This window comes from Sus scrofa, chromosome X, assembly GCF_000003025.6.
Source record: "Sus scrofa isolate TJ Tabasco breed Duroc chromosome X, Sscrofa11.1, whole genome shotgun sequence".
Taxonomy (NCBI): Eukaryota; Metazoa; Chordata; class Mammalia; order Artiodactyla; family Suidae; genus Sus; species Sus scrofa.
In genome coordinates this window covers 113,514,770-113,541,263 of record NC_010461.5, presented here as the reverse complement: position 1 = coordinate 113,541,263, position 26,494 = coordinate 113,514,770, and the positions used below count along the sequence as shown (strand labels likewise).

Sequence of the window (26,494 nt, the reverse complement as noted above, 5' to 3'; positions counted from 1 at the left end):
CTGTCATTTAAAGTGTCACCGCTAGAGGCGCACTTTTGTAGCACAATATTGCCTCCATAAAATCGCTGTCAGAAGGAGCCACTTGAGGGAGGGGGGTGGCAGGAGGACCTTATTAGTAGTCATTAACCCAGCACAAATGAGAGTAGCTGTCTTATTGGAAAGCAGTGACCCAGGGATGATGGGATAGGGGAAAAGACAATATTAGCGAAGGAGAAGAATTAGGACAACCGGCATCCTCATGTCTTATCTGGAAGAGCAGGCTCCTGTGAGCCCCATAAGGTCGGCGGGCATCTGGGCTGAGGTGCTGGCTTTACAGCCCTCCCTGAAGCCTGCCTAGAGTGTATACACACGCGTACACGCACAAACACACACGCACATACAACATGTTTTTTGTATAGTGAACTAGGGCGCTCTTGTTTCCCTTAACAATTCTGTTAAGTATATATTTTTTCAGACCCAAGGATACCAAGAGAAAAGAGGCACTGGTATTTTGGCAGCAGGAAGAGAAATGAGTTAAGTAGGAAGATTTTTCAAAATATGTTTGCAATTGAAACACTAACCAAATCCTAGTTGTCTCTCTCCAGTAGGAATATTGAAATCTGCATGGAGGAATTACTAGGATTATCTGGCTTGGACAGTCATGTCCCCATAATCTTTCAGTCATTTGTTAGCTTAAAGTTTTATCGTCGTCATCATCAGATTATTTAATCACTGCCCACAGGCAAATCTCTGGTGGCTAAGCTCACCCCAGTTATTGCAAGAGAAGAATGCGGGACTTGCTGTGGCATACATGCCAATTTAATTTTCATTTTGATTGGCATCTTTCCAAACGGATTACTTCTAAGCCCTCCGCTGATGGCAGTTGCTAATTGATAAACTACTGTACCCTTGACCATCACCGTTGACAGTATTGTGCACAACAGGAAGACAACTCACACACGTCCATCAGAACCTCCACATCCGAGTTCCCTTCATGGCTCAGTGGACACGAATCTGACTAGCATCTGTGAGGTCGCAGGTTCGATCCCTGGCCTCGCCCCGTGGGTTAAGGATCTGGCGTTGTCATGAGCTGTGGTGTAGGTCGCAGAGGCGGCTCGGATCCTGAGTCGCCGTGGCTGTGGTGTAGGCCGGCAGCTACAACTCCGATTAGACCCCTAGCCTGTTCCCCAGAATGCTTCATAATCATACCTGTAATCGATATTGCACAGAAATGATATCCCTGGAGCGTGGTTACAACAGGAGATCAACTTGTTGCCAAGTGATTCAAAATGTAGGGGCCTAAAAAATCCAAGGTTGTGGAAATTCTCTCACGTGAGAGGAAGTAATACCGCCTGGTAAGAACTCAGCACCAGGAGTCGGGTTACCCTAGGTTTAAAGTCTGACTTTACCCAATTTCGTACCCCGATTTCCTAGCTCGTTCTCATCCTCCAAAATTCCATCGTTCGTGAGAATGGTTTTGTGTTTTTTTCTGAAGTGGACACATCTGCCCACAGAGTCGACTGGGCCTTCTTTTGGGCGCCGCAAACCCTTGGACACTTGGGACCGCTCTTGCAGTGCTGCATCACCTTTGGTGCCCATCATTTTATTAACTTCTGTTCTCCTCCCCTGGAGGCTGGGCAGTCACTGGAGAAGCGGTAGAGCTGTTTTAGGGAGATGGGGTATAAGTCAGAACACGTGCATTTGACTCCACCACTTCTTACCTGCATGAACTCAGGAACCTCTCTCTGCCTCAGCTTCTTCATCTGTAAAATGGGCATAAGCCCATAACGCTGTTGTAACTATTAAATGACTAAATAAGGATAAGGTACTCAGAAGAGTGCTAGGGATAGAGTTAGTGCTCAATCAATATCTTATAGCTTTGCACCCCTTCAGGCTGTAGCTCAGTTCATGGCATATGGTTCTCAGTAAATTTTAAATGAATGAATGAACGGTTTGGCCCAGGTCACAGTCACTTAACTTCCCTTGCCTCAGATCTCTTCTCTAAAATGAGATTGTTCATTGAGCATCAAGGCTCCTGTTATGAAATCAGATTCGGGCATTGCTTGAGGTCTTCAGTGGTTACAGAAGAAGTTAGTAGATAATTTCAGTCTGTTTATTATACTTTTAGCTGTTTGTCAGAAGGGAAAAGTTAGAGCAAATTGGTTCGAATGGATACTGGAGAAGCCCCGGATTGCCAAAGAATAGTCATGGGCGTCAGAGCGTGGAAGCGAATACATTGCGTGTAATATTTTTCTCTCTTTTGGCTGAACTCAAGCTTCCTGTAGCCGAAAGCAGATGGCACGAAAAGGCTTACAGTGTGCAAAGCCAGTTTTCCCCGTATGAAAAAAACTCGGCCAACTGGGAGTTGCTTTAACGTCTTATCTCTGCTATGGAGGCGTGAAGGAAAAGTCCAGAAAATGTCCTTCGGGTCTCATCACATTTCAGAACCCCAGGTTACCCGCGTCAGACCAGGTCCTGGTGTCACAGGACTCCCTGGGCTGAGAAACCTAGAATAACATGATGCAGGGACTTAGAATCATTGGATTTTAGCGAGAAAGGTGGTGAAGTTGTCTTTCAATGTCCGCCTAGGAAGTTACTGTTAAAAGTGTATCACCTGTGCTAATAACTATGCATAGGGCTCATCTATTCTTGTTTGGCTCATAATTCACTTTCGTTTTTTTTTTTTTTAAGAAAAAAAGTAAGTTAAAGATTATGCCATATTCCATTTTTTTCTGTTACCCAAGCGGAGAGATAGCCATTACGGAGCCCAGTGTCACAGAGGAAAAGGGCTGGCCTTGTACACATTACATTGTATGGGCCAGAGTCCTCAGTTTGAACACAGGCACTGGCACCTGTGTACAGGCCGGAACAGCCACCAATGTGTCACTAAGTCTCTCTTGGCTTCCTTTTCCTCTGTAAAATGGCAATAAGGGTAACACCTCCCTTACAGGTTGTATTCAGGAAAATAGTAGTGTTACAGCCCTTAGCAAGTTGCTTGTCCATTGATAACCACAGTATTTATTGAAGGTTGTCTCCATTTGAAACCACCGTTTGGGTAAAAAAGCAACAAACAACAACTAAAACAGAGTGGAGAGTTAAAAACATCCTCGAGGGGAGTTCCCCGAACCTGACTAGGATCTACGAGGATGCGGGTTCGATCCCTGGCCTCCGTCAGTGGGTTAAGGATCTGGCGTTGCCGTGAGCTGTGGTGTAGGTCACAGATGCAGCTTGGATCCCGCGTTGCTGTGGCTCTGGCATAGGCCGGCGGCTACAGCTCCAATAGGACCCCTAGCCTGGGAACCTCCATATACCTCGGGCGCGGCCCTGAAAAAAAAAGCAAAAAAAAAGCAAAAAAATTAAATACATCGTCTAGGGCATCTGCCCAGTTCTCAGGTGGATCATGGACCAGGCCTTTGTCCCCTCCTCAGAATCTGGAGGAGGCCATTTCCTCCAAATTCGCTAGGTTTTCCTGCCCAAATTCTGATCGCTGTCTTCAAAGAGATGCATTAAGACTTAATCCTGAGAGAGCACTGAAGTAGCTTCCCATTCTTTCTCTGCTCCTTTAAGAGATGGCAGCTCTTGATAGGAAGTTGATGGAAACGGTGCCATTGGCAAATAGGAAATCAATCCAGGGTTCTTAGGCTGCCTGAGAATCCCGCCCCCGTAGGCTAAGTAGATCATTTGCAAGCACTGCATTCCCTTCCTCAAATCTTGAGTGTAGGTCACCGGCCTCCCCAAATCCTATTTTCTGAAACAGCTTAGATCCAGAAAAATGACTGATTGTCTGCTTCTGCCTCAAATCCTCCATTATTTTTTCCCCTAGCTTTTCATTTAGATGACTTAGTTCACTGGGCAAGAAAGGAACCCAGTGTTACAGATATTTCGCCTCTGAGTTTGGCACATTTTTAGTCTGCCGTGAGTGTTTCATCATAGAAACACCTCATTTATGTTTGTAAGCCAGTCAGTTCGTAGAATAACAACGGTTCCCTCCAGATCTTCAAATATTATTGAATGAAACTAAATTGATCTCAGAGAAGCTGGTGCATTTTGTTGGCTCTGGACACTTTGTCGCCGCTGGGGCAAACCACTGGCTTAAGAATAAGTTTATTGTATCTACAAAATATTACTCGAACCTTCGCCAAGAGGAACTTTAGAAAATTGGTGCGGCCGCCTTGACCCACATGCTCCAGGTTCACCCAATATGATCTTCCAAAGGCCAAGGCACCGGCTCTCTCCGTGACCCAGCAGACGGGACCTTATGCTTTCTCAGCAATGGTGCTGCTGCCCCTTTCCTCATGCCCACCTCTCAGTTGCAGGCTATGGTTATGTTAATAGTAATGTAGTGGGTTTTTTGATTTTTGGTTTTTTGGGGTTTTTTCTAATGGCCGCACCGCCCATGGCACATGGAAGTTCCCAGACCAGGGATCGGACCCACACCACAGCAGTGACCCGAGCCACTGCAGTGACAATGCAGGATCCTTAACCCATTGGGTGACCAGGGAACTCCCTCTCCAAGTTTTCTTGATTAGATGACCAAGCAGATAATCAGAGGTCTAGAACTCTTGATGTGGCAGCTGCTATGGCTACTTAAATAGCAAAGAGCTGGATTCATAGGTATGGTAAATACCATCAGGGTGCTTTATGGTTGGAATGTTCATAAATTATAACTGAACGGTACAATTTTTATGTGGGTTATGGGATTTTTTTCTTCTTCTTACAGATCAGAATTAGTGTGTTCTCAATTGACTTTATTTATTCATTTATTTGGTTTTACATTGAAACCAGAGGTGGCTTCAGGCAATTCTGTAGCTTGCGTACTTAAAGAATGATCTCAGGAAGAGCGCTTAATGAAGACCAACCCACTGTCCTAGAGCAGCGCAAGCCTAGGTCCCCTGGCTTTTCATCTCAAATGCAAATCAGGAGAGCCAATCAACTTCTAAAAAATTGCTTCTGGGGACCTTTGTTTCTGTAGCATAATCCCCCCAAATGGAGGGGACTCTCTGACAGCTAATGAATGTGTCAGGTTATGTTACAGAATAGTCATTCTTTCTGTCTCTGGAATTCCAGTGTGACATTGACGAGATTTCCTTAAATTGCATTTTCCCTCCTGCTTGGACTTAAGTGGCAAGAGCCTCTGCTAATGGCTTTTCTCTAATCTCCTCATTTGTATGTCTATGCAGTATTTCTCTGGGCTTTGGGACATAATTAAATAGACTACAAAAGATGGTACTTGGTGCCCAGGCTCTTTAGTACCCCCTCTGCTGCCCTACTGAGTCGCGATCTCAATGTTGCTGGACCGTGGTGCACTTGAACCTGCCCCCCCTTCTCTCCCTTAGAGCTCATCACCAGTCCTTGACCTGGTAACTGGTCACTCGGATGTTTTGATGGACTGTTAGCGAAGCTGGAGAGCAAACTGGCAAGTGGCTCTGATTATGTTTATCTTCACGAAGGAAGGGTGTTTGAAATCTTTTCCGAGTTTCCGACAGACAGCCAATTCCTTCCTGCTCAGAAAGTACCGAGGCTGCTCCTGATTAGGCTGTGTCTGAATTCGCTCATTTTTACTCATCACAGTCACATCTGTTTGGGTTTCTGTCTCTCTCCTGGAGATGCCTCTTGAGAGCAGGTCCTCTCAGCTTCTTTCCAGCTCATCCGAGGCCTGCCAAAAGAGATTGGCAGAGAACAGTCAGCATTCTCTGCTCTGATAACTCACATAACTCTCCCTGAAAAGGATGCCAAAACCTGGTTCTCGAGTGAACCCGTGGGGCATGAAGCCAAAGAGACTTTTATATTTTCCTGTGGGATCCCACGTGGAGTGTATGGTCTGGGGCGCGGGGTCGGGGGTGGGGGGAAGCAGAGAGGTTCAGTGTGAGGAGGGGGGGATGAAGACCTCGGGGAACAGGACAGACGCCTGAAAACCCTAGGCTCCCGGAACCAAAAAAGGCTCTCAGGGACGTCTCCTCCAGAGGTTTTCAAATGTTTTGGTTTTAGCGGTGGAATCTTTTTATTTTTTGGTAGGGAATCACACAACGAGTCCCAGGATATAAGCTAGGAAAGCAGAAGGGCTATGGTGGAAACACGGGTGGGGAAACTTCCACCGACTCCGTGTTATTCTTAGGGCTCTGCAGAATATGACCTGAAAGCCATTAATTGAGTCTCAAGGATGCCTTTAAAGATGGGAAAACTGGGAGTTCCCCTGTGGCACAGTGAGTTAAGGGTCCAGCGTTGTCACTGCAGCAGCCTGGGGGGCTGCTGTGGCACAGGTTCAGTCCCTAGCCTGAGAACGGCCACATGCCTTGGGCGTCCCCCCTCCCCAAATAAAGATGGAGAAACCGAAGCCCCCATAAGATGCATGACACGTCCAAGGTCACACAACCTGTTACCGGTAGAGACAGGCTTCAAACTTATACCTCTTGCTCCCAGGCTAGAACTCTTTGTGAGCTGAGTTGGAAAGGAGCCAAGGATGCTTTCTTCAGTCTCATGAAGGAGAGAGCTTGGTGCACAGGGCAGCGGGGGAGGGGGTCTGGGTGGCTGGGGCGAGTCGGCTGACCCAGCAAAGAGGAGTTGGGAGCCTCGGAGTTAAGCAGGAAGAACTGCAGCTATGGGTCTGCAGGAGATCCAGGAAGTTCCATAGCAAGGGTGTGGTGGGAACAGACCAAGACGGGAGAAAAAGACCCTTTGGAAATAAGTGTCAAAAGGAAGTTCTTTATTCATCCTCCCACTGAAATGCCCCGCTCCTGGTCTGGGGTGTCAGTAAGACAGAAAGGAAAGGCAAAATATGCTTCTCTCGGGTGGCCTGCGAGTCTGTCTTTCATTATGCCTCCTGAAGATGAATGGGGTTTGGGCACGATTCTCCTTCGAGGGTTTCACAGTTATAGCCACTCTTCTCCGTGGTTAAACTGATGGGGCAATACAATTTGGACCCCAAGTCAAAACGGCCTTCCTTCCGTTGCCCGCCCCCGTGACCCCTCTCCCGTCCAGCGCTAGGCCTCTGTGGGTTCTCTTCCTGGGGGAGAGAGGAAAACACCTGTGGTTTGCAGGCAGACGGAGCCCAGAGAGCAGAGGCCCCTGTCGCACGTGTCATTTGTCTTCCTGTCTGCGGGGCTGGAAGAATAGAGGGGGTTCTGAAGAGGCAGAGGTACATTTCATGGGCCGACAGGAAGAGAGTCTGGATCTCCCTCACCTCTCCTTTTTCAGGGTCATAAAATTACTTGAGAGAACGAGGTTGGAGCAAGAAAGACATCTGTAAACACCCATAGCATCGTCCGGTTATCAGCACTGACCCAGTGGTTCCATGAGCTCATGGCACACACCTATAAACCCTGGGGTGGTGGCTGAGGGTTAGTGACAGGATTACAACACACGACGACATGATGTACTGACGTCTCTGTGTTTTCGAGTTTGTAATGACGTGCCCCCCCCCCTTCAGTATACATTCCTGAAGTCTTCTCCGCATCTGCTTACCTCAGTTACCCACTTCAGGGTGGCCGTGCCAGTACTTCTCCAGGCATCCTGAACATACCTTGTGAACAGTGTTTACACAAGTGGAGGGAGGAGCGTGGGAAAGCCCTCCTCCTTTTCTCAGTAGCCTTCTCTCATTCTTCCCAGGATCTGTCCCTTGCCTGAATCAGAACTTTGTCTTCCTTTAGTGTGGTCATGCCTGCTTGGGGTCAGGGTCTTAAGAGAGAAGCAAGAGGAAAGAAAAAAGAAAAAAAAAAAAAAAAAAGGCCCTCGGAGTTGGTACTTAGCAGGAGGTAAAAACATGCAGAGTGAGTAGGAATCTCTTAACCGTCCATCCCACACCCCAAATATTTGGTCCTGGTCGGAGCTTCTTTTCTCCCCTCTTTTGGTGAGATTATTTCCCTTCATGGTGCTTGGAATTTAAATCGCATACATTCTGAGCCAGAAAACATCTTCCTGCCCTTCACAGTTGATATCAATCAGTCATTTGTCAATCATTTTCAATAAACTCTTATCGAGCATAAACTCTGTGACAGAACCTGTGCCAGGAAATGCAAATAGAGTGGTGACCAAGACCCAGTGCCAATGTTTAAGATGTTCCAAGCCTAGTAGGAGCAGATCGGGGTCCCCCCTCCCCCAGTTAAAGTCTGAAGATACTTCAGGAGACTGGAGGTGCTGAAACTCTCCGACCTGGTCCTCTCTCTTCTTTTGACAAAGCACAGGGGAGTGGTGGACCATTCTGCATCCTTCTCCTGTATCTGTCCATTTCAGTCCCTGCAACCTTCACCCCGCCGGCCTCTGCAGACACATAATGGTGCCTCTGATAGGGCAAGAGACACTTCGACATTGGGCAAAGGTGGAAGGGAGGTGACAGCAGCTTCCCCGGGAGAGCGAGGAAATTTACAGAAGGTTCAGGCGATTCAGCTCTGATGGGCTGAAAGATTTCAGTTTCTTAGTTGAGAGCTCAGAAAAGGACCTGAGTCCAGGCATTTGGTTTTGCAGCTACATCAATTCTGAAAAGATCTAAGAGGAATGAAGGTGCAGTAAATACAGCGTCGTGGTAGCTCCAGGTTAGAGCAGCACTACTTTTGGGGGCTTCCTTTCTGGCATCAGAAATCAAGTAAAATAGTAAAACAGCCTTGACTGTTTGAAGGGAGGGCTGTGGATGGACGATTTGTTGCATTCTTGACCTCCAAACTCTTTTTTTTTTTTTCCTTCTCCTCCAGATTAAAACGTAGAACAGGGAAGGAACAAAACTTGTGAATTGAGTGAAGCGAGCAAAAAGCCAGACTTGGTTCCTGATTTGGAGGGAGGCAGACTGCCTGAGCTTGGGGAGCAGGAAAAGGGAAAAAAAAAAAAAAAAAAAGAAGAAGTTAGGATATTGGAGACGCGCCAGAGCTTAAATAAAGAGGCTCAGCTCTGCATTCCCCAGATACGGCTTATGGTACACGACCCAAGCAGTATCGGGATCCCAAATCCGAAGGGAATGATGAGGGGGCCCAGAGGAAAAACGGGGGTCGGAAGGCACAAACTGGCCTGAAATGAAAAGTCAGCAAAAACCACTGGGTGGCAGCGTGGTGTGCGGCGCAGCTCTGCAGTGCCTACTGCTGCTGCCGCTGCTGCCGCTGCTGCGGCCGCGGGGGCTGAGCCAGTCTGGGAGCCCTGGCCTCTCCGCTGAAGGGCTACAAGTGAAAAACCCTGCGAAAAACCTCGGCGAGTGTGTGTCTTTGGAGGGGAGTGGGTCTCGTGCGTCCGAGTCTAGGGCAGGGGGCGGGCGAACTTCCCGGGGCCCCCGGCCCGGGCGGAATCTGGCCAGCTAAGAGTCGCACACTAAGGGAACCTCCCCCTCCGCCATCCCCCATCTCCAAGCAACCCCCCGCTCCTCCAACCCAACTGCCTCCTGCCAGTGCCTCCTCCACCCCTGTTTCCTCCCCAAGCTTCTTTGGGGAAGAAGAGGAGAGGAGGCTGTGGGAGCTGGGGCAGTGTCCAAGCCCCTACAGGTGTTAGCCCGAGCGGCCCGAGGGGGACTTGGGGGGGTGGGGCGGGAGGGGGCGGCCCGCGGCCCGCAGCCAGCGGGCTGGGCTCCGGGAGGGAGGGGCCGCCGGGGGAGGGGGCCTCGGGGAGGCCGTCGCGCTCTTCCGGAGGGTGCCTGCGGCGACAGAATTCCTCCACTGAGTCTGTGCCGCGCCCAGAGCAGCAGCAGCGGCGGCGGCAGCGGCAGCAGCGAAGATGCGAGGCCATTACCTGTTTGAGCCCCGTCGGAAAGCTGGCACGGGCCAACTTTTGCCGATCGGCAGGCCAAGAAGTTGCAAGGACTAGTCGGAGCCTCGGAGGGGCCAGGGGAGGGCGCGCCCCCCCCCCCCCCCGCCGCGCGCTTCCTCCATCCCCCTCCCTGCTGCCGCCCGCGCTCCCGGCCTCTCTCCCGCCCGCGCTCCCTCCCTCCGCCCGCCTCCCTCCTCCGGCCCCCTCCGCGCGGCACCGGGCGGGGGGTGCCGCGAAACTCCGACCCGAGCCACTTGGACTCGCACAGTGTCCTCGGGGCGCAGGGGCCGAGCGCACGCACTCGCGCAGCTCTGCCTCCGCCAGCCAGTCTCGCCCGCGATCCCGGCCCGGGGCTGTGGCGTCGGCTCGGACCCAGGCAGCCGGCAGCCCGCGCGGGAGCCGGACCACCGCCGGAGGAGGTCGGCCGGAATGCTGAGCCCCCTCCTCGGCTGAAGCCCGAGCGCGGAGAAGCCCGGGCGAGCGCCGGCTCCGGAGACGAAGGCGGCGGAGGCGCGAGACCGAGCGGGCGAGCGGCGGAGGAGCGGGCGGAGGAGCGGGCGGAGGAGGCGAACCCGGAGAGGGGCCGCGAAAGAAGTGGTGGTGGTGGGCGTCGTGGCCATGGCGGCGGCTATCGCCAGCTCGCTCATCCGGCAGAAGCGACAAGCCCGCGAGCGCGAGAAATCGAACGCCTGCAAGTGTGTCAGCAGCCCCAGCAAAGGCAAGACCAGCTGCGACAAAAACAAGTTAAACGTCTTTTCCCGGGTCAAACTCTTCGGCTCCAAGAAGAGGCGCAGGAGGAGACCAGGTTGGAAGGGGCTCTTGGCTGGCTTTCTTTGCTTTTCTTTTGGGCCCCCATACTTTACGAGTGTGGAGGGGGCTGGAGGGCGTGGATGTAAGCGAAGGCGAGTTTATCGTTGGCCCATCCAGTGCGGATTTGGCCACCTCGCCGGTGTGCGTGCGTGGGAAGCGATCGCTTTCTCGCCTCCTTCGTAAGGGTAACAGGCTTGCTGCATTGCAACTGCCGTGGGACAGGCGCAGAGCCTGGGGGCATACCCTGCCCCGTGGGCGCGCCGTCAGCTTCACACAGGCCACATGTGCGCAAGCCCATGGGCTCTGGCCAGGCGTGACCCATCCGTGGCTAGCGCGTGTGTGTGTGGCATGTTAATTGCAGGCGCCGAGCTAGGCAGACCCCTGCCCACCCCCCACCCCGGGAGAAGCCGGGGGATCCCTCGCTTGCCTTCATCCCAGCAACTCTGACCCTTCCCCTCCAGCTTCCACCCCCAAGGGCCGTGGGCTTCCGCCATCTAGGCATTCTGTTTCTTTGATCACTTTTAAGCTCCTCGGGACAGACTTGTGGTGCAGCTTTGAAATATTCGCTGGGGAGGAGGGGGTGGATTCCTCGAACCTTGTGGCATAGAGCTTAGTGATCTGGTTAGACTACTTGCTGCTAAAATGCAGGACTGAAGAGAGAATGTCAACTCCGAGCCAGGTTGTGGGTCCTTTTGAACCTATTCAGTGAGAGAGTAGCGAGATATTCCGATATTCGGTATTCCGGTGCTGGGGAAAATTCACACCGCTCTAGGTGTCAGGTTGCGTCAAAGTAGACCTTCTGGCCAGGAGGCAGCGGATTTGGCCGTTCTTCACCAAACGAGTCCTTTGCGCTATTTTCTTACTTTTGGCTAGATAACTATTACAGAATTTCAGACTTATTCATCCATCTGTTATTTCGCTACTTGTGTGTTCTCCCGCATCCCGGAGTGGAAATGCAGACATACGTTATCTTCTTTGCTCGAAGTTTTGAAGACATTCGCTGTAAATTAGGCTTGTTTTTAAGAAGGATTAAGCGATTGCAAAGCATGATTATGCGGCCTGAATAATCACATAAATATCATTTCGGTGCAGGTGTCTGTATTCAATAAAAGCAAGTGTTGGATAAGATGGCTGTTATTGGTAAATTAGGTACCTTATTAATCTGTGGTGCTTCATAATTGAAAATCATTTTGAGAACACTTATTTTGGATAATTATATTTCTGATACTAAACTTGAAAATAAGCATGAACTCATTTTCTTTCCTCCCCCCCAGCAAAACTCCCGCTCTTCGCACCCACTTGCCCTAAGGATAATTAGTGTGCTAGGGTATGGAAAGGATTGCTTTATTCTCCCCTCCCCCCTTTTTGAGTCGCTGCCCAATTTTCAAAATATAAAAGGTCTTTGACGGGGTTCCAGATTGTTTATGCATATTTTTCAACCTTTTCCCAATGGAGGGGCTCCTTCGTTCAAATTGGGGTCATTCGGAGGGAAATCTTTCCCAGTGTGTTTTTGGTCCCTGCTTGGCAAACCACTTCACATCATCTTGGGATCTCTCCTTTTCCTTGCTCATGAGAAGTGTCACGTTGTTAAAAGGCAGAACCTGCCATTTGCCAACCCATTCCGAATACCCAATGAGATAGAGTACCACCCTGTAAGCCAAAGGACAAGCCATCAGAAACTGTCTCTGCTCTCAGAAGCCTTAGGGCTTTACCAGGGTTCCCCGGGGAGAAATCAAAGGTTTCTTCAGGCGGGAGACTGATTCCGAAACTTGGAGCTCGTTTGTTTGTTTTCTTTCTTTCGGAGGACTGTCTAAAAAGTGTAGTTTGACCTTTTCCCCTAAAATTTGTCAATAAGTTAGAATTTTGAATTCTTCGTCTTTTCCACTCCACATGCACAGCGTACGCATTGATCCCAACCCTCGTTCTCTTTGCAGAGCCTCAGCTTAAGGGTATAGTTACCAAACTCTACAGCCGACAAGGTTTCCACTTGCAGCTGCAGGCAGACGGAACCATTGATGGCACAAAGGATGAGGACAGCACTTACAGTAAGTGACTGCAAAATAAATAGTGTGTCCCAGCATGTTGTTGACATGGTGTTTTCTTTTCTCTTTTCTTTTCTTCTCTTTTCTTTTCTTTTCTTTTTTCTTAAATAAACATCCCTTGCTAAGTCCTAAAGCCGCTCTGAGATATAGTCAACACCGTATGATCCCGTGTAAGCACGCTGACCTCAAGGAAGTGGAACATGAAAGTATGTAAAATGGTGAACTGTAGCAAATAATGTTGACACCATCTGAAGAACGATCCAAATGTCATCTCCATGGTAATCCGAATAGATTTATGGCTGTCCTTTGGATTTTATTACTTTTTTCCCCACAGAAAATTTACTCACCCACACACTGATCCTGAAATAGCATGTTATCTCTACTCTTAAGAACCCGTCTTATCCCAAGAGAGGGGAGTGGTTTTATGTCATGAGAATTCCTCATTACAAGCTTTCACTTCTGCTCCCTCCACACACACTGATAACTCCGAGACTAATTGGGATTTTAACATTGCGATTCCGCCACAGGTGGGTAAAGAGAGTTCTTTGAGCGCTTTATTTTTAACCACGGTTTAAGTAAAGACCAAGTCGGAGACCACAACGGTGAACTTAAAAAAGAAACACATTACAAACAAGGTCAGTTTTATTTCCAATGACTGAAGCATGGTGATTCCAAGACGTTATATAACCTCTTGGTACATATGCTTTAGTTATGTGGCATAAGAAAAACATAAAAACAGTGAAGCAAGCCCGCTTCAAGGAGGATAATTGGTGTTTTGGTTTTGGTTTTTTGCACTGAGCAGATTGCTGCAAACCTATTCAGTGTTGCGTGAGGCTAAACCACCTAGGCCTCACAACTCCTTCCCTATTTTCCCTAATTTATATTGTTTTTCCCCCGGGCTTTGATTCCCAGAAATAGTCCCATTGTTAAGGAAAGCCCATCTGAATACTAACAAGTCCTCTGCAGCATTTTTGGAGATGCATGGCTAGGGACCATAAAGCCATAGGCAAGGGGTCCGATGCTGAGTGTTCAAGAGTTTTCACACTTAGTGAGAAAGCTTCCTGGGCTGATTGATGGCCAAGGCAAGACCTTAAGAGGAAGTCAACTTTAATTACCCTTGAAGAAAGCTCTGTTGATACCTAGGATGAAAAACTTCCATACTTAAATGGTTCCTCACCCTTTTGCAAAATGCTGCGTTACTATTGTGATGTGGAGAGTTCTACAGGGAGGACCCTCAATGTTCTTTCATGCGTATTCTTCTTTTTGAAAAAAATTCGTCGCTAGTGTAACTGGAGGGTTTTATAGACATGAGCACATGATGGTCAGTAATAAAACAGTCCCATAAATTGTATGTTTCAGTTGGTGTCTGGGAAAGAAATTAGGGGATGTAAGCCGCTCCCAGCAAAGCAGATTGGTTGGGCATTATTGAAGTTCATGGTCGGCTGCCAATGAACCCCACCCAGTCAGGCTTCCCTCTGTCCACTTTTAACATCTGCTCCAGATGGAAATCAGTGATTTGGGGTCCCATGTTCACATGTGTTTCCTGAAAAGGAAAAAAAAAAAAATCAGACGGTCCATTTGCTGTGCCTTAGGAACAGCGATATAGCATATGCTCACCAAGGTCACACTGTGTATGGTCGTTTTAGGATATTACACACACACACCTGTATACAGACACAGAGATAGAAACGTGCGCACACCTAGATGTTTGTGAGTCAAGGCTCCCTTTCGTGTAGGAGGTTTTACTCTTCAGTTCCTGCATATGCATAGCTTCGGCCTTTGGTTGTCTTATAACTGGAAGATATGCCTGGCATTTCTGTATACTAATGATACTGTCAGGCCTTTAAAGAGCCTGATAACCAGAATCTGTGTTCAGGCGGAGTGAAATAATGAGAGGTGAGTCAGCTGCTGGTAAGTATTACCGTAACACGGAGCACGCAAATGGAAAGTATCTCAAAAGAAATAGCGAGTCCGTGGGGCTTGACTCCTGCTGCCGAGTGGGACCAGAGTCAGAGAGAGCTAGCTTTCCTTCCCACTTTTTGTTTGTTTGTTTGTTTGGTCTCACTTGTAGCATGTGGAAGTTCCTGGGCCAGGAATCGAACCCCCCCCCCCCCAGCAGCAACCCAAGCCACTGCAGCGACAACGCCAGATCCTTAACCTGCTGTGTCACAAGAGAATTGCCCCCAGTTGAGTCTATTGTAGAGTGTAAGTCATTATGAAACAAGAATGTTTAATGGTTAAAGTGATCATTAAAATGATCATTATTCATATGGAAGTCTAGCATGTAGATATATTTTTCACCCCAAAGCAAAGCAATTGTCTCGGCAGTCGCCATTTAACTCATCATTTTGAAATGAGTGAAACAACAATGCAAGTTGTTCTTTTTTCCCCACCTATCAATCTTTCACTTATATAGTATTTCCTTAATATGCATTCCTGGTATTATGTTCCTATTTGTCTTGTTTTTCTTAATTTTTAGCATTTTTCATCATATTTTTCTCATTTAGTTCAACTTGGTTGATTTTATGATGTTTTAATTCCAACATGGTAAGCAAGATCATGAGATTCAGATCGGTTCACATCTACACAAATAAATCTGTTTCTAAAAACATGTGTTTGATATTATGCATTTGAGCTGACCTTAGGTAGATTTATTACAATGGTAAATGTCAGTCCAATAAAAATCTCATCATGAGCCAATCAGCCATTGTAAATTATTTATTCCCCACCCCCAAAAAAGAAAAGATGAGAGACATTTCCTGGCAGCGGTTTTATTATATCTGCCTTGGGTTCAGTGAGGACAATCTTAGCAGAATAGGCAACTTCCCTTTCAAACCTCCAGTTCAATGGGTCAAGCCTTTCTGATCTACATTAATGTATACTTCTGTTCATTACTCCCTTTGAGAAATTGATCTTAATCCAACTAATAAAGAAGGATGGCCTCAGTTTTGTATTCAGCAAACACTGAGTGCCAACTCTGTGCACATCTCTGAGAAAATAGTCCCTTCGAGGTATAAAGAGTTTAATTGATTTTTATGGAGACACAAAAGAAAAAAAACAAAACTGGAAACAAAGGCCTCTTTTTATTTATTGAAATCTTATTCAAAGCTTTGACAGAAATGGAAGAAGAGATATTAGGTGTTTAATGGATGTGTTGTAGATACGCAAATAAAGTCAATTGTTTTGTGCTCATATTTAGCATATTTTCATCCGAATCAAAATAATAGCGTAAGTCCAGGAAGAAGTACTCCAGATTGAGAGAGACAAAGGCATATTGGAAAATTCTGATTCTGTGCAAGCTCACCCTTGATATAATTTCTTTGCATTTTTATCTGGAAAGACTGTCCCTAGAAACAAACCTGTTGATGATCTATCTTGAATGTCTACAAAAAAGAGATGGGACTGGTATGACCAGTCACCCTCCACTTGTGGTGCTCTCTTCAGTTTTGCATTGTAGAGTGGTATTTTTTGGGTTTTGAATCAGGCTTCACAGTAATTTATGGTACGTCCTGAAACATCCATGTGCCACTATATGGTTCATAGAATTATTTAGGAATAGGGAATCCCCAGCATGCCTTCCTGATGTTCTTTGCTTCTCGTCCTCCTACAGCTATCTGATGTTTGGGATTTAAGCTTCTTATTGCTCATTAAAACCCACATCAGAAAGTAGTTGGGGCACACGGTGAAAATCTAATTTTGATTTGTTGTGTTCCAAGTTGCATTCAGAGAACTAGGAAGGTTAGGAATGTTGTAAAAAATGAAGCCCTAGAAACCATTCTGAGTGTCCTTTACTATCTGTCATCTGTGAGCATTTATAAGCATGACTAAACGAGGATTCAGACACACTCTGGTTGGTGCTCTAGTTGTCTAGTGCGGTGTGGCTTTTGAGCCAAAGCATAGGGAGGCTTTCGTTCAGTGTCATTTGGTTTTTTAGATACCAGAATTTTGAAACTGTGAGCTTTTATATAGTGGGATTGCCATCTATGACATTCCGCAAATATTATATTATCATGTTTTCACCGTACAGCTTGCTGTATCAGTCCACCAGTGTGTGCTGGGCACCTGCTGTGAACAAGCTATTAATCAACAGAAAGAGATAGAACATATACATGCCATGCTCAGCGAGATCAGGCTTAATTCCTGTGGGGTGCATTGTCAAATATAGCATGAGATCCTGGCTCGCAATCTGTGCAATTACTTTTCTTCACCTCGCAAAACAGAAGGGCACAGCTTTTAATATGACGAGGATTGAATGCAGTGCCATCAGTGGCATGTGCTAGGAACACTTGTATCGTGAACTGTACAATTTGTCCTCACTCCTCTTCAGTAGCACCCTAACTGTAAGGGAAAGACACTGTAGGCTCACCAAGGAATACCGAGTCCTTCGTTAATACTTCTCCTCTGCGTACCCCCATCTACCGCGGTAGCATATATGTGCGCCAAGACCAGACATCTGAGAAAAACTATTCTTACCCACGGGCTGACTGCTTTACATTCTTGTTCACAGAAGTGACAGCAGCCTTATTTATCATCCTCAATAAACTTACACACCAAAGCAAAAATCGTCAACATTGGTCTAGGACTCTGGAGAGAAAGGTGCACAGGCTATTTTCAAAAGCTGTGTGTGGCAAACACTACGTTTTAAAAATGTACTGTTTTATTTTTATTCCCAGTGTAGGAGGGTGTAGACAGCTGGTAGGGGGAGGACGCCCACTGGTTTTCTCCAGTGAGTGGTTTGTGATTGTGAAGAGGGAGAGCCGGGGTGTAAGTTTCACGTAGTCAGACCTTCAAATGGAGAAACGGAGGCCTCTTTGGCACCAGCCAGCTGCCCACTTACAACTATTTAGGAAGAACAATTCAAATAAGTAAATACGCCTCGCGACTTTATTGTTTTTATTCCTATAACCTTTCCTCCTGGAGACGGAAAGCTGAGACCCCTCTCAACCCTCTCCTAGAAAATGTTCTTTAAGAAATACTACTCTGGGAACATAAGATTCCAAATGACTTTTTTTTTTTTCCCCCAAGGCCTGGATTTCTTTTTTTAGTCATTGCATTGGAAGTAATACAGATAATTTAGGTAAGGGAGTGGGACTAGTGTCTTTTCTAAGCGTCTAGGAATCTCTCCCCAACTGGTAGCTCATAACTGTGTGAATTTCAGCAGTTGTCTAAGGGAGCAGTTTCAACCCTCGGTTATTGAGATAAAGCTATGGAATATATAGACCAGTTCTTGGAACTGGATCTCTCCAGGAGCATCCAGAATCCCCCACCTCCAACACCAGACACACCGTGGAATTGTCTTCTGTTTTCTCCACGGTGTTTGAAAATATGTAGTTATAGCCTCCGTTATGTGACTGTAACCATGATTCGAGGATAGCTGTGTGTGTGTGTGTGTGTGTATAAATTATATATATATGAATATTCTTACTAAGCACACATTACTTTTGGAAGACCAGACAGTCCTGCTGGGAAAATTGAAAAGCTGTAGATTTCAGGTTTATAACTTTGTTTTCACGTTCTTTTTGGTTTCAGCTCTGTTTAACCTCATCCCCGTGGGCCTTCGAGTGGTGGCTATTCAGGGAGTTCAAAGCAAGCTGTACTTGGCAATGAACAGCGAGGGATACCTGTACACCTCGGTGAGTCTTTCGCTGTGTTCCTGTTTTCCTGATTCGAGCTTTCATCTGATATGAAACACAACGTGCCGCGTAGGTGTTGTCATTGCAAATGTCTGTGATTCGAGGAAGAGTGTTCTGGGTAGAAATACCTCATTCTAAGGGACAGATTAATTTCCGTTAGAAAATCATATCTATTACTAATGAATCCTTGTGCTACATAAATTACTAACCCAAAGGCCAGTATATGCAAAAATGTGTAGTAAGTCTTTGATGTTCCTGTCACTCAGTTCAACATGTATTTATCCGTATTCGCGCCTAAAGAGATGAATGAGAACTCTTCCTCCAATCAACTCTAGGATATAAAGAAGAACTTTCAAGTGTTTCTATTTCTTACCTTCAGTTCAGTTAGGTCACGTTGGCTGTCTCTGCTGTAGCTACTTTCTTTTTCCATCAAGCACAGTTCGGCCTCTCCTTACGAATCCCTAGGTACCCTTTTCCTAAAAGTTTGACACGAACGGAGTAAAAAGATGAAACATTTCCCAAGAAATCTATTAACAATGTAGATAGAGTTCAGTTAAGAACATGGGGCCATGTGTCGCTTTGAAAATTTTTATAACATGTAAATATAGGCAGAAATGGTGAAGGACCAGGGTTGGGATTTTACTCTTCACAGTAGATCTAGTTACATATTACAGGTGGCCACTTAATATATGAATATTTTTTAATCTTTGTTTTGAATTTCGTGTATTCTAAGAGAAGGATAAGATGTTAAAAATGGAGACAGTTGTTTCTCAAACTTGCTTCTAGAGATCCTTGAAGTAGGCTATTACCATGACTAGGGAAATCTATTCCTCAAACTGCAAAGCCTTTAAACTCTCTTGCTGTTGCCTATTCCTTGAATTTATTTCGAAGCCAGGTGTGTACAAAGACTCTTGGACATGGTGAAACCATGGTGTCATAGCTCTGTTTTTCAGAGGCCAAGATGGGAAAGAGAAGCAGGGCTAGAATGAGACCACAGAGGGCCGAGTCATTTAGTAAACAAACAGGGATAGTCCATTGCCTGTTTTCACCATAAGGGATGAGCAGAATCTCTCTCGAAGCCTGGTCACTATCAGCATTCCTATCAGGCCATTTCCACTGTCTTGTTGTTTAATAAATACTGGGGTTTTAGTCTTTTTATGAATGAAAGATTTGAGTGTATTGCAAATGTCATGAGATCTGTCCCTTTGTTAGGACATTGCTATTACTATAAACAATAGGAAAGGGGGGTTGTCCTGCAGATTTGTGCGTTAAGGTAAGATCATTTAATAATGAAGGATTTTAACTAACCTCCTTTAGATTAACAGGCTGCCTCAACAGGACCAAATGCAAAGGTAGGTTTTGTCATAAAATAAGTGACTGCTTTCCGCAACTACTATGCAGGCATGGGAAGGGAATGGAATATACTGGGCATGCTTTGAGAAGGTAAATACTAGATGGCATAGGAAATAATTACTGGCAAAGCATCCAGAATTGCACTCCGTTGTGGTCACCACTGTGGTGCCCCAATGAGAAAGGTCGTCGTCATCGTCGTTGTTGTTGTTGTTGTTTTTAAATCTTGCAACAATAAAATTTTTAAAAACTAGTTTGGAAATAATACTTAAGTTAGAACGAGAAAATGTCATATAAGTTAGGTGGTATGTCACGTGCTCCCACTCAAGAAAATTAGGGCATTCGGTATTACCTTTAGGGAATTGATGTCAAAAATTCGTAGCCTACCATTCAAGTGGACCCTTCTTCTAGCATATGGTCGGTGTCAATGTGAGCTCATGTCTAAGGACAGCTTTCCAGGCGAATCAGCATTGTAGACTGATGGGCCTCCTTTCCTTGATGGGCAGGCCAGTGTACAGCAAAATATATATCCCTTTGTATGCATTTCCTGTTAAGGAAGGGAAACTGTGTTTTTGCTAAGGAGGAAAGATGTCTGAGTGATAATTCTGGAGTTCATGTAGGAAAAAATATCCACATGAGTCTGCTTCAGGAAAGAATCTGAATCTTCTTCAGGATAGATTTTCCAGTTCTTCTTCTATCTCCTCTTGACTGTGGTTTCCAGTTCCTTCACCACATTGATCACCATCCTTAGTGAGTGCTCCATTTTATTATCATCTTATTTATACACGTAGAGCCCAGACTCTCTTAGGTTTTTGTCTGTCTTTGTGACTTCAGCAACACAAGACCAAAAAGCTAAATGAAATGCCTTGCTTCCTCAAGAAGAGAGAGTAACCAAAGAGAAAGGATCACTCTTCCTTTCCATAAAATCCATGGCCCTTCTGCTACTGAAATATTGTATGCAGTTCTGTTAGCAAAGTGAAAATGGGTTTGGACAATAACCTAAGGAGGAAGCAAAAATAAGAAAAGGAAGTAAAGGAGTTTCCGTTGTGGCTCGGTGGTTAACGAATCCGACTAGGTTGCAAGTTTGATCCCTGGCCTCGCTCAGTGGGTTAAAGATCTGGCATTGCCATGAGCTGTGGTGTAGCTTGCAGATGCGGCTCGGATCCCGCGTTGCTGTGGCTGTGGCTGTGGCGTAGGCCGGCAGCTGTAGCTCCCATTAGATCCCTAGCCTGGGAACCTCCATAAGCCATGGGTGTGGCCCTAGAAAAGACAAAAAAAAAAAAAAAAAAAAAAAGAAAGAAAGAAAAGGAAGTAGAGGCTACTAATATGGGCCAGTAAAAAAAAAGAAAATGTGTTAGGAAATGATCAAAAATAATCTTGGTGAGGGCTAAGATCTGCCTTAAAACATTTGCAGTGGCAATAGCTAAAAGGAGATGGATTCACAAGTTATTTTAGATCTGGAATCATGGATTTGGTGGCTGATTGGATTTGCTGGGAAAGCAGGACCACTATGTATGGTTGAGTGTATATAGCTGCCATGCACTGCATGGAGAGAAAGGAAGCTTCTCGAGGTCGACATTTTTAAAATTTTGCACAATGGTGATTATGAAGGTCCCTGAGGGAGAGTGAGAATTTTACCTTTGGTAATTGAGTTGATGGTGAAGCTATTGACCGAGATGGAGAATCACGGGGAAATAACAGACCTGGGGAAGAAAGATACCTGAGTACTGCTTGCAATAGCTCTTTGAAAAAATGGACCCAGAGCTTGAGAAAGAGACGGGAGCTAGATAAAATGTGGCCATTGTCACATGGAGGCGGTGGCTAATGCCACGGGAATAGTCGAGGAATGCATACCGTAAGAAGAAAAGAGAGTTTGTCAATAATATTAGGCGACACTAGGCCAGCAGCAGCAGAATTCATTATGGCAGGTATCAGAGTGTTGCAGGGTTTTCAGGAGAGTCAAGTGTCTGATGCTTGAGAAAAATGTAAAACAAGAATGAGGGAGTTCCCGTCGTGGCGCAGTGGTTGACGAATCCAACTAGGAACCACGAGGTTGCAGGTTCGGTCCCTGCCCTTGCTCAGTGGGTTAACGATCTGGCGTTGCCGTGAGCTGTGGTGTAGGTTGCAGACGCGGCTCAGATCCCGCGTTGCTGTGGCTGTGGTGTAGGCTGGTGGCTGCAGCTGCGATTGGACCCCTAGCCTGGGAATCTCCATATGCTGCGGGAGTGGCCCAAGAAATAGCAAAAAAAAAAGAAAAAAAAAAAAAAGAGTGAGGAAGACCATAGGACGGTCCTCAGCAATCTTGACAAGAGCATTTTTAGTGGAGTAGTGGGAACAGGAGTCAGCCTACAGTGGCTTGAGGAGTGAACGGGAAGAGGTAGAAGCAGTAGATGCGGAATTTCTACTGGAAGAGTAGACACGGGTGAGTATCTAGAGGAGGACCCAGGGTTGAAGAAGGCTTTGGGGGTTCTTTGGTTAAGACACCTGAGTATATTTTATTAGCTGAAGGGCAAGAGCCAGTAAAGAGGAAGTATTTAAAGACATGGGAGATGGATCCTTTGTGGAGTAGGGCCCCAGGGAGGCAGAGAGAGTGATGGATGGACCTGAGTGTAAGTGAGAGGGTTAGATTCACCTTGAAAAGAAGGGATGCTGCTCCTTCAATAGGAGGCCAAGTGATGAGGACAGATGCAAAGGTAGGTGTACTAAGTCTGCAGATGATGGAAGAGGAAGTTGAAGATTTTCCAGCCGGATGACCTCTATTCCCCCGCTGATGCAGAGTGGGGAAGTCAGCTGCTAAAAATTGGGCATAAGATTTGGAGCAGCTATTTTAGGAAAGGGGAGAGGAAACAGTCTAATAACCATGGGTGGATGATTTGTGGTCAAATCCAGCCCACCATTTATTTTTGTAAATAAAGTTTTATTGGGACACAGGCACATCCATTCAAAAGTCTGTGGCTGCTTTTGCGCTCTAACAGCGGAGTTGAATAGTTGCAACAAGAGCCCTTGTGACTCACAAAGCCTAACTTATGTATTATCATGTCCTTTATGCCCCCCAGATTTTAACCCCCTGGTCAGATGATAGTTCACAACCTTGGTTTCCTATTAGAATCACCTGAGGACCTTTAAGAAAATCCTATTCTCTGTGCTAAACCCAAGCCAATAATATCAAAATAGCTGAGGGCGGAGTCTGTCCATGAATATTCTCTATAAAGCTCCCAGCTGATTCTCATGTGTAGCCTGGGTTGAAAACCAGTGATAGACAGCTAAGAAAAATGATTGCTAAATAGTACTGAGAACTCCCCAATGAAGATAGAAACCATGAATGCGTATGCACTTCATATTCCTCTGTCTGAAATTTCTGATGCTGATCTTCTTTGTCTGCTCTTGCAAACAAATTGCCTTTACATTTCTGAAAGACTATTTCTTGAGATAAAGGAAAATACAGATCCTTGGAAGGACTTTCTTACTTCCTTTTCTTGTGTCTCTCTTTTACATTTCTGCTTCTGCCTCCCTCGATTTCTTTTACATGGAATTTTACACTTTTACCATTTCTTACCCCCTTTTGTCCATTCCATAAAGAAACAATACCTCCACATTGTTATGGCTACAGAGATAGCTATTTGCTCTCCATGATTAATCTCAGGATTCTGCCCCCCCCTTTTTCTTGTTGCCATGGGGGACAGACTTGATGTAGGCTCAAGTGGCAGTGAGAAACCATCTGTGGCACAGAGAATCATAATTAGCCATGATTTCATAACATATTTACTTTTGTCCATGATAGAACTAAGTCTTTCTAGAACTGTAAGGAAATCATTACTCATTGTGTATAGACAACTTTGTTCATACCTTTGGTGTATTTCTTTACCAAGAGCAGTGAGTTGTACTCAAGCTTTTGAGAGTTCCTTAAAATTTAATAGTATACAGCTATTTGTGACACATGTTTCAAAACTGCTTGAGGTCAATAAACATTAACCATAGGAAATCGAGTCTTAAATGTAAAAATACTATAAATGTCCTAGTGTCTATTTTAATAGAGGAGTAATGACAAATATTACAAACAAGATAATGCAAATGCAAAGCTGGGCCCCAAGTATTTTCTTTTGATTTTGGAATGTTCCAGAACTTAGTAGCAAACTAAATGCAAGGCCAGAAAGCAGGTCTCTCTGAGAGTCAGCTTGACTTCTTGGGAATGAAGCAGTGGATGTTACTGATCCCAGGGGCCCAATCAGACTTGGGATCTGAACTAAGGGGGCATATTTTCCTTCTCTATTGCATTATTTTAACTTAGCTTAAACTTAGCAAGTTTCTTCCCCCTTCACAGATGTTCATTTTGATGATCCATTCAAGATGTTGCCTGATTTTCCACTGTATAGTTCTTGCTTTTTTAATTTATTTTATTGCGATGAGTAAACAATCCATTGGAGACACTTTGAGTTAATATCCTGCTCTGAGGAGCCCAGTTTTTAACATTATATTTTCAAGTATCCCAGATCTCTTTGGAAAAAGAAAGATAACTTGCCAGTCAACTGAGAAATGACCATTGATTCTTAGATATGCCACATAAATTTACTGATGGCTAAATCGAGATAGAGAAAATTTAACACATTTTTTCCCAAAGTGAACAAGTGTCATAAAAAAAAATAGGAGCCACCAGCAAGGATTTCCTGGGTTCAGCATTCTACTCACAGGACTTAAATATCATTATTTAATGGAAAGTTAGTTTAAATTGTCCAGGTGAATTAAAATCGCTGCCAGCTGTGAGCTCACTCTTCTGCAGATATGTTTAGTTCTTCCGGCTTTAGTGTGTGACAATTTAAGATCTACTTTTCAGTGATATGGCGTCACAGCTCTAGCCCATATTCTAACATAGAAAGGATGTTAAAGTTGAGACGAACTCATCGATCGATTCAGAGTGATGAATGTACTCCCAGCAAACATTTGTAGCATGTAAAATGTTTGAGTTATGTCAAATCTGTGTATCAGCAAGTTGGTATAATTTAACTTCTGGGGTTTTATCATAGAAGCTTATAAGTTTAATATAATTAAATGGAAGGGCACTGGCTTAAACATGACAGCTCTCTAGGGAAGTGGCATTGACTCAGTTATAAAAGGAAGTATGTTTAAACTAAACATAAGCATATCCAGTGTCAGAAGAAACTGATCATTATGGATTTTGCATAGAGCCAGTAGCCCCCCTACATACACAGGAAGACAGGAAGAAATTCTAACGTCTAATTACAACGCTAGCTAATTTGTAGACATCAGTTAATTCGCAAATTGTTGAATTTGATTTATTTGATGTAGAACTAGAAAAATGTTGACTAGGAAAACTTTAGATTCCCAGTTTTGGAGCCTACATCTATAAAGCTTTTGGTTTTCAGTGGCTATGGGATGAAACATTTTTGGTGGGTGTTTTCAGTTCAGCCTAATGGATTGCAAGGGTCATTGGACACACACACCCGTATTTCTGAGGGGTACCACTAAAAATGGAAAACATAGACAATGGAAATATTTTACAGGAAGAAAAGCAGAGAAAGCAAGCATATTTTATTTGCTCATGAGTGGCTCTGCTAGTTCAAGGAGCCAAACTTTATGTTTTAAAAAGGCTTTCAGTTGTTGTATTGGTGCTATTAAATTAGAGGTCATTAAATTTATTGTATTGAAAAATAGACCAAAGTTGCTGTATTCATCCTAGAGATTCCTTCTGAATACCAGTGAATCAGCATAATTTTCAAACACAACGTACATTTCCCAAGTCACAGATTATTTCATGTTTAGTTCTCTTTGCAGTCAATGGGAGTTTCATTCAAATGTGAAAGAAAATCTAGCTTGGCATTATTTGAAGGTGAAATTAGGTGGCTCTGGTTGGTTGTGCCTTCAATATCAAAGGCCTTCTCTTTATGGTCTCTGTAAAAAAAAAAAAAAAGAAAAAAGAAAAAAAAAAAAAAAAAGAAAGCCCCAACTGGGAAATTATTTGGGGTGAAGCTCTTAGTTTCATAGGTAGAAGAATGACCGAGGATGGTCCTTTCTCAGAAACCAAGAAGACAATGGTAGCTGTAGCTAAATAGAGTAAGATTGGCTCTGTATTCTGTTTTTGAGGAAAAATAATTCAAATGAGAGGTCATGGGGCACATATTTAAAAGAGTGTGTCATGGCTTCAACTCAGAAGCTAAATTCATATTTGTAGGAAAAAAGCCAGTCTCTTGGAGCTAAAGAATAAAATAATTGGCAAGAATAACAAGAATTTCAGCGAGTAACACTAGATGTAAGGAGCTAATGCTCATGTCATGCGCGCGCGCGCGCACACACACACACACACACACACACACACACACACACACACACATCAACACACATGCACTGAAGACGAATGGGAGAAATCCATCTTCTGCTCACTGCTCTGTTGCCATTGACAGGATAGGTTATTTCGGAATTCCTAGAATAATTCTGCACATACCCTACATGGAACATGTAGTACCTTGAGAGATTGCTCTAGGGACATTTTTGACAATGCTTAATAGCTTTATAAAATAGCTAGCGAGACTTTTCAGCCGTATTATATTTAATTGTCCAGTGAAGCTCACGTCTTGGTGCAGACACTGTTTTCAGTCCCTGCCTTCTCGTTTGTACAATTTTAATCCACAATGTGATAGAAAAAAAACAGAGCCCATTAAGACCTTTTTTCATATTATCCTTTTTCCCACGGAAGTTATATTTTAAAATAGTTCAGCTACCAAATCCTATACTTACTGAGTAATAACTGGTTTTATTTTTCTCCACCCCCCTCTTAGTCACAGGGCGATGTGCAGCGGTACTTGCCTTTTAAATAATTACTTATTAAAATAATTAATAAAATGCATATAATTAAAAAGTAAAGGCAAAAATCACATTGTGTCTGTCAAGTCTTTAGAATATTTAAAATAGGTTAAAGGGCCCAATTATAACCTTTCATGCATCCTC

General features: G+C 45.0%; 1 protein-coding gene across 5 annotated transcripts in view; it reads left to right on the top strand.

Annotated features, from left to right (window-relative positions):
* Positions 1 to 26,494, top strand: part of FGF13 (fibroblast growth factor 13) — a 495,501-nt gene that overhangs the window by 414,428 nt on the left and 54,579 nt on the right. For 4 of the 5 annotated variants that reach the window (XM_021080531.1, XM_021080530.1, XM_021080534.1 and 1 more), the window contains 2 exons: positions 12,444 to 12,554; positions 18,081 to 18,184. In XM_021080531.1, the coding sequence (XP_020936190.1) occupies positions 12,444 to 12,554; positions 18,081 to 18,184 (215 nt within the window). Of the gene's footprint in view, positions 1 to 10,110; positions 10,505 to 12,443; positions 12,555 to 18,080; positions 18,185 to 26,494 lie in introns of those variants that run through there. The other variant, XM_003135427.6, reaches the window with a different exon arrangement.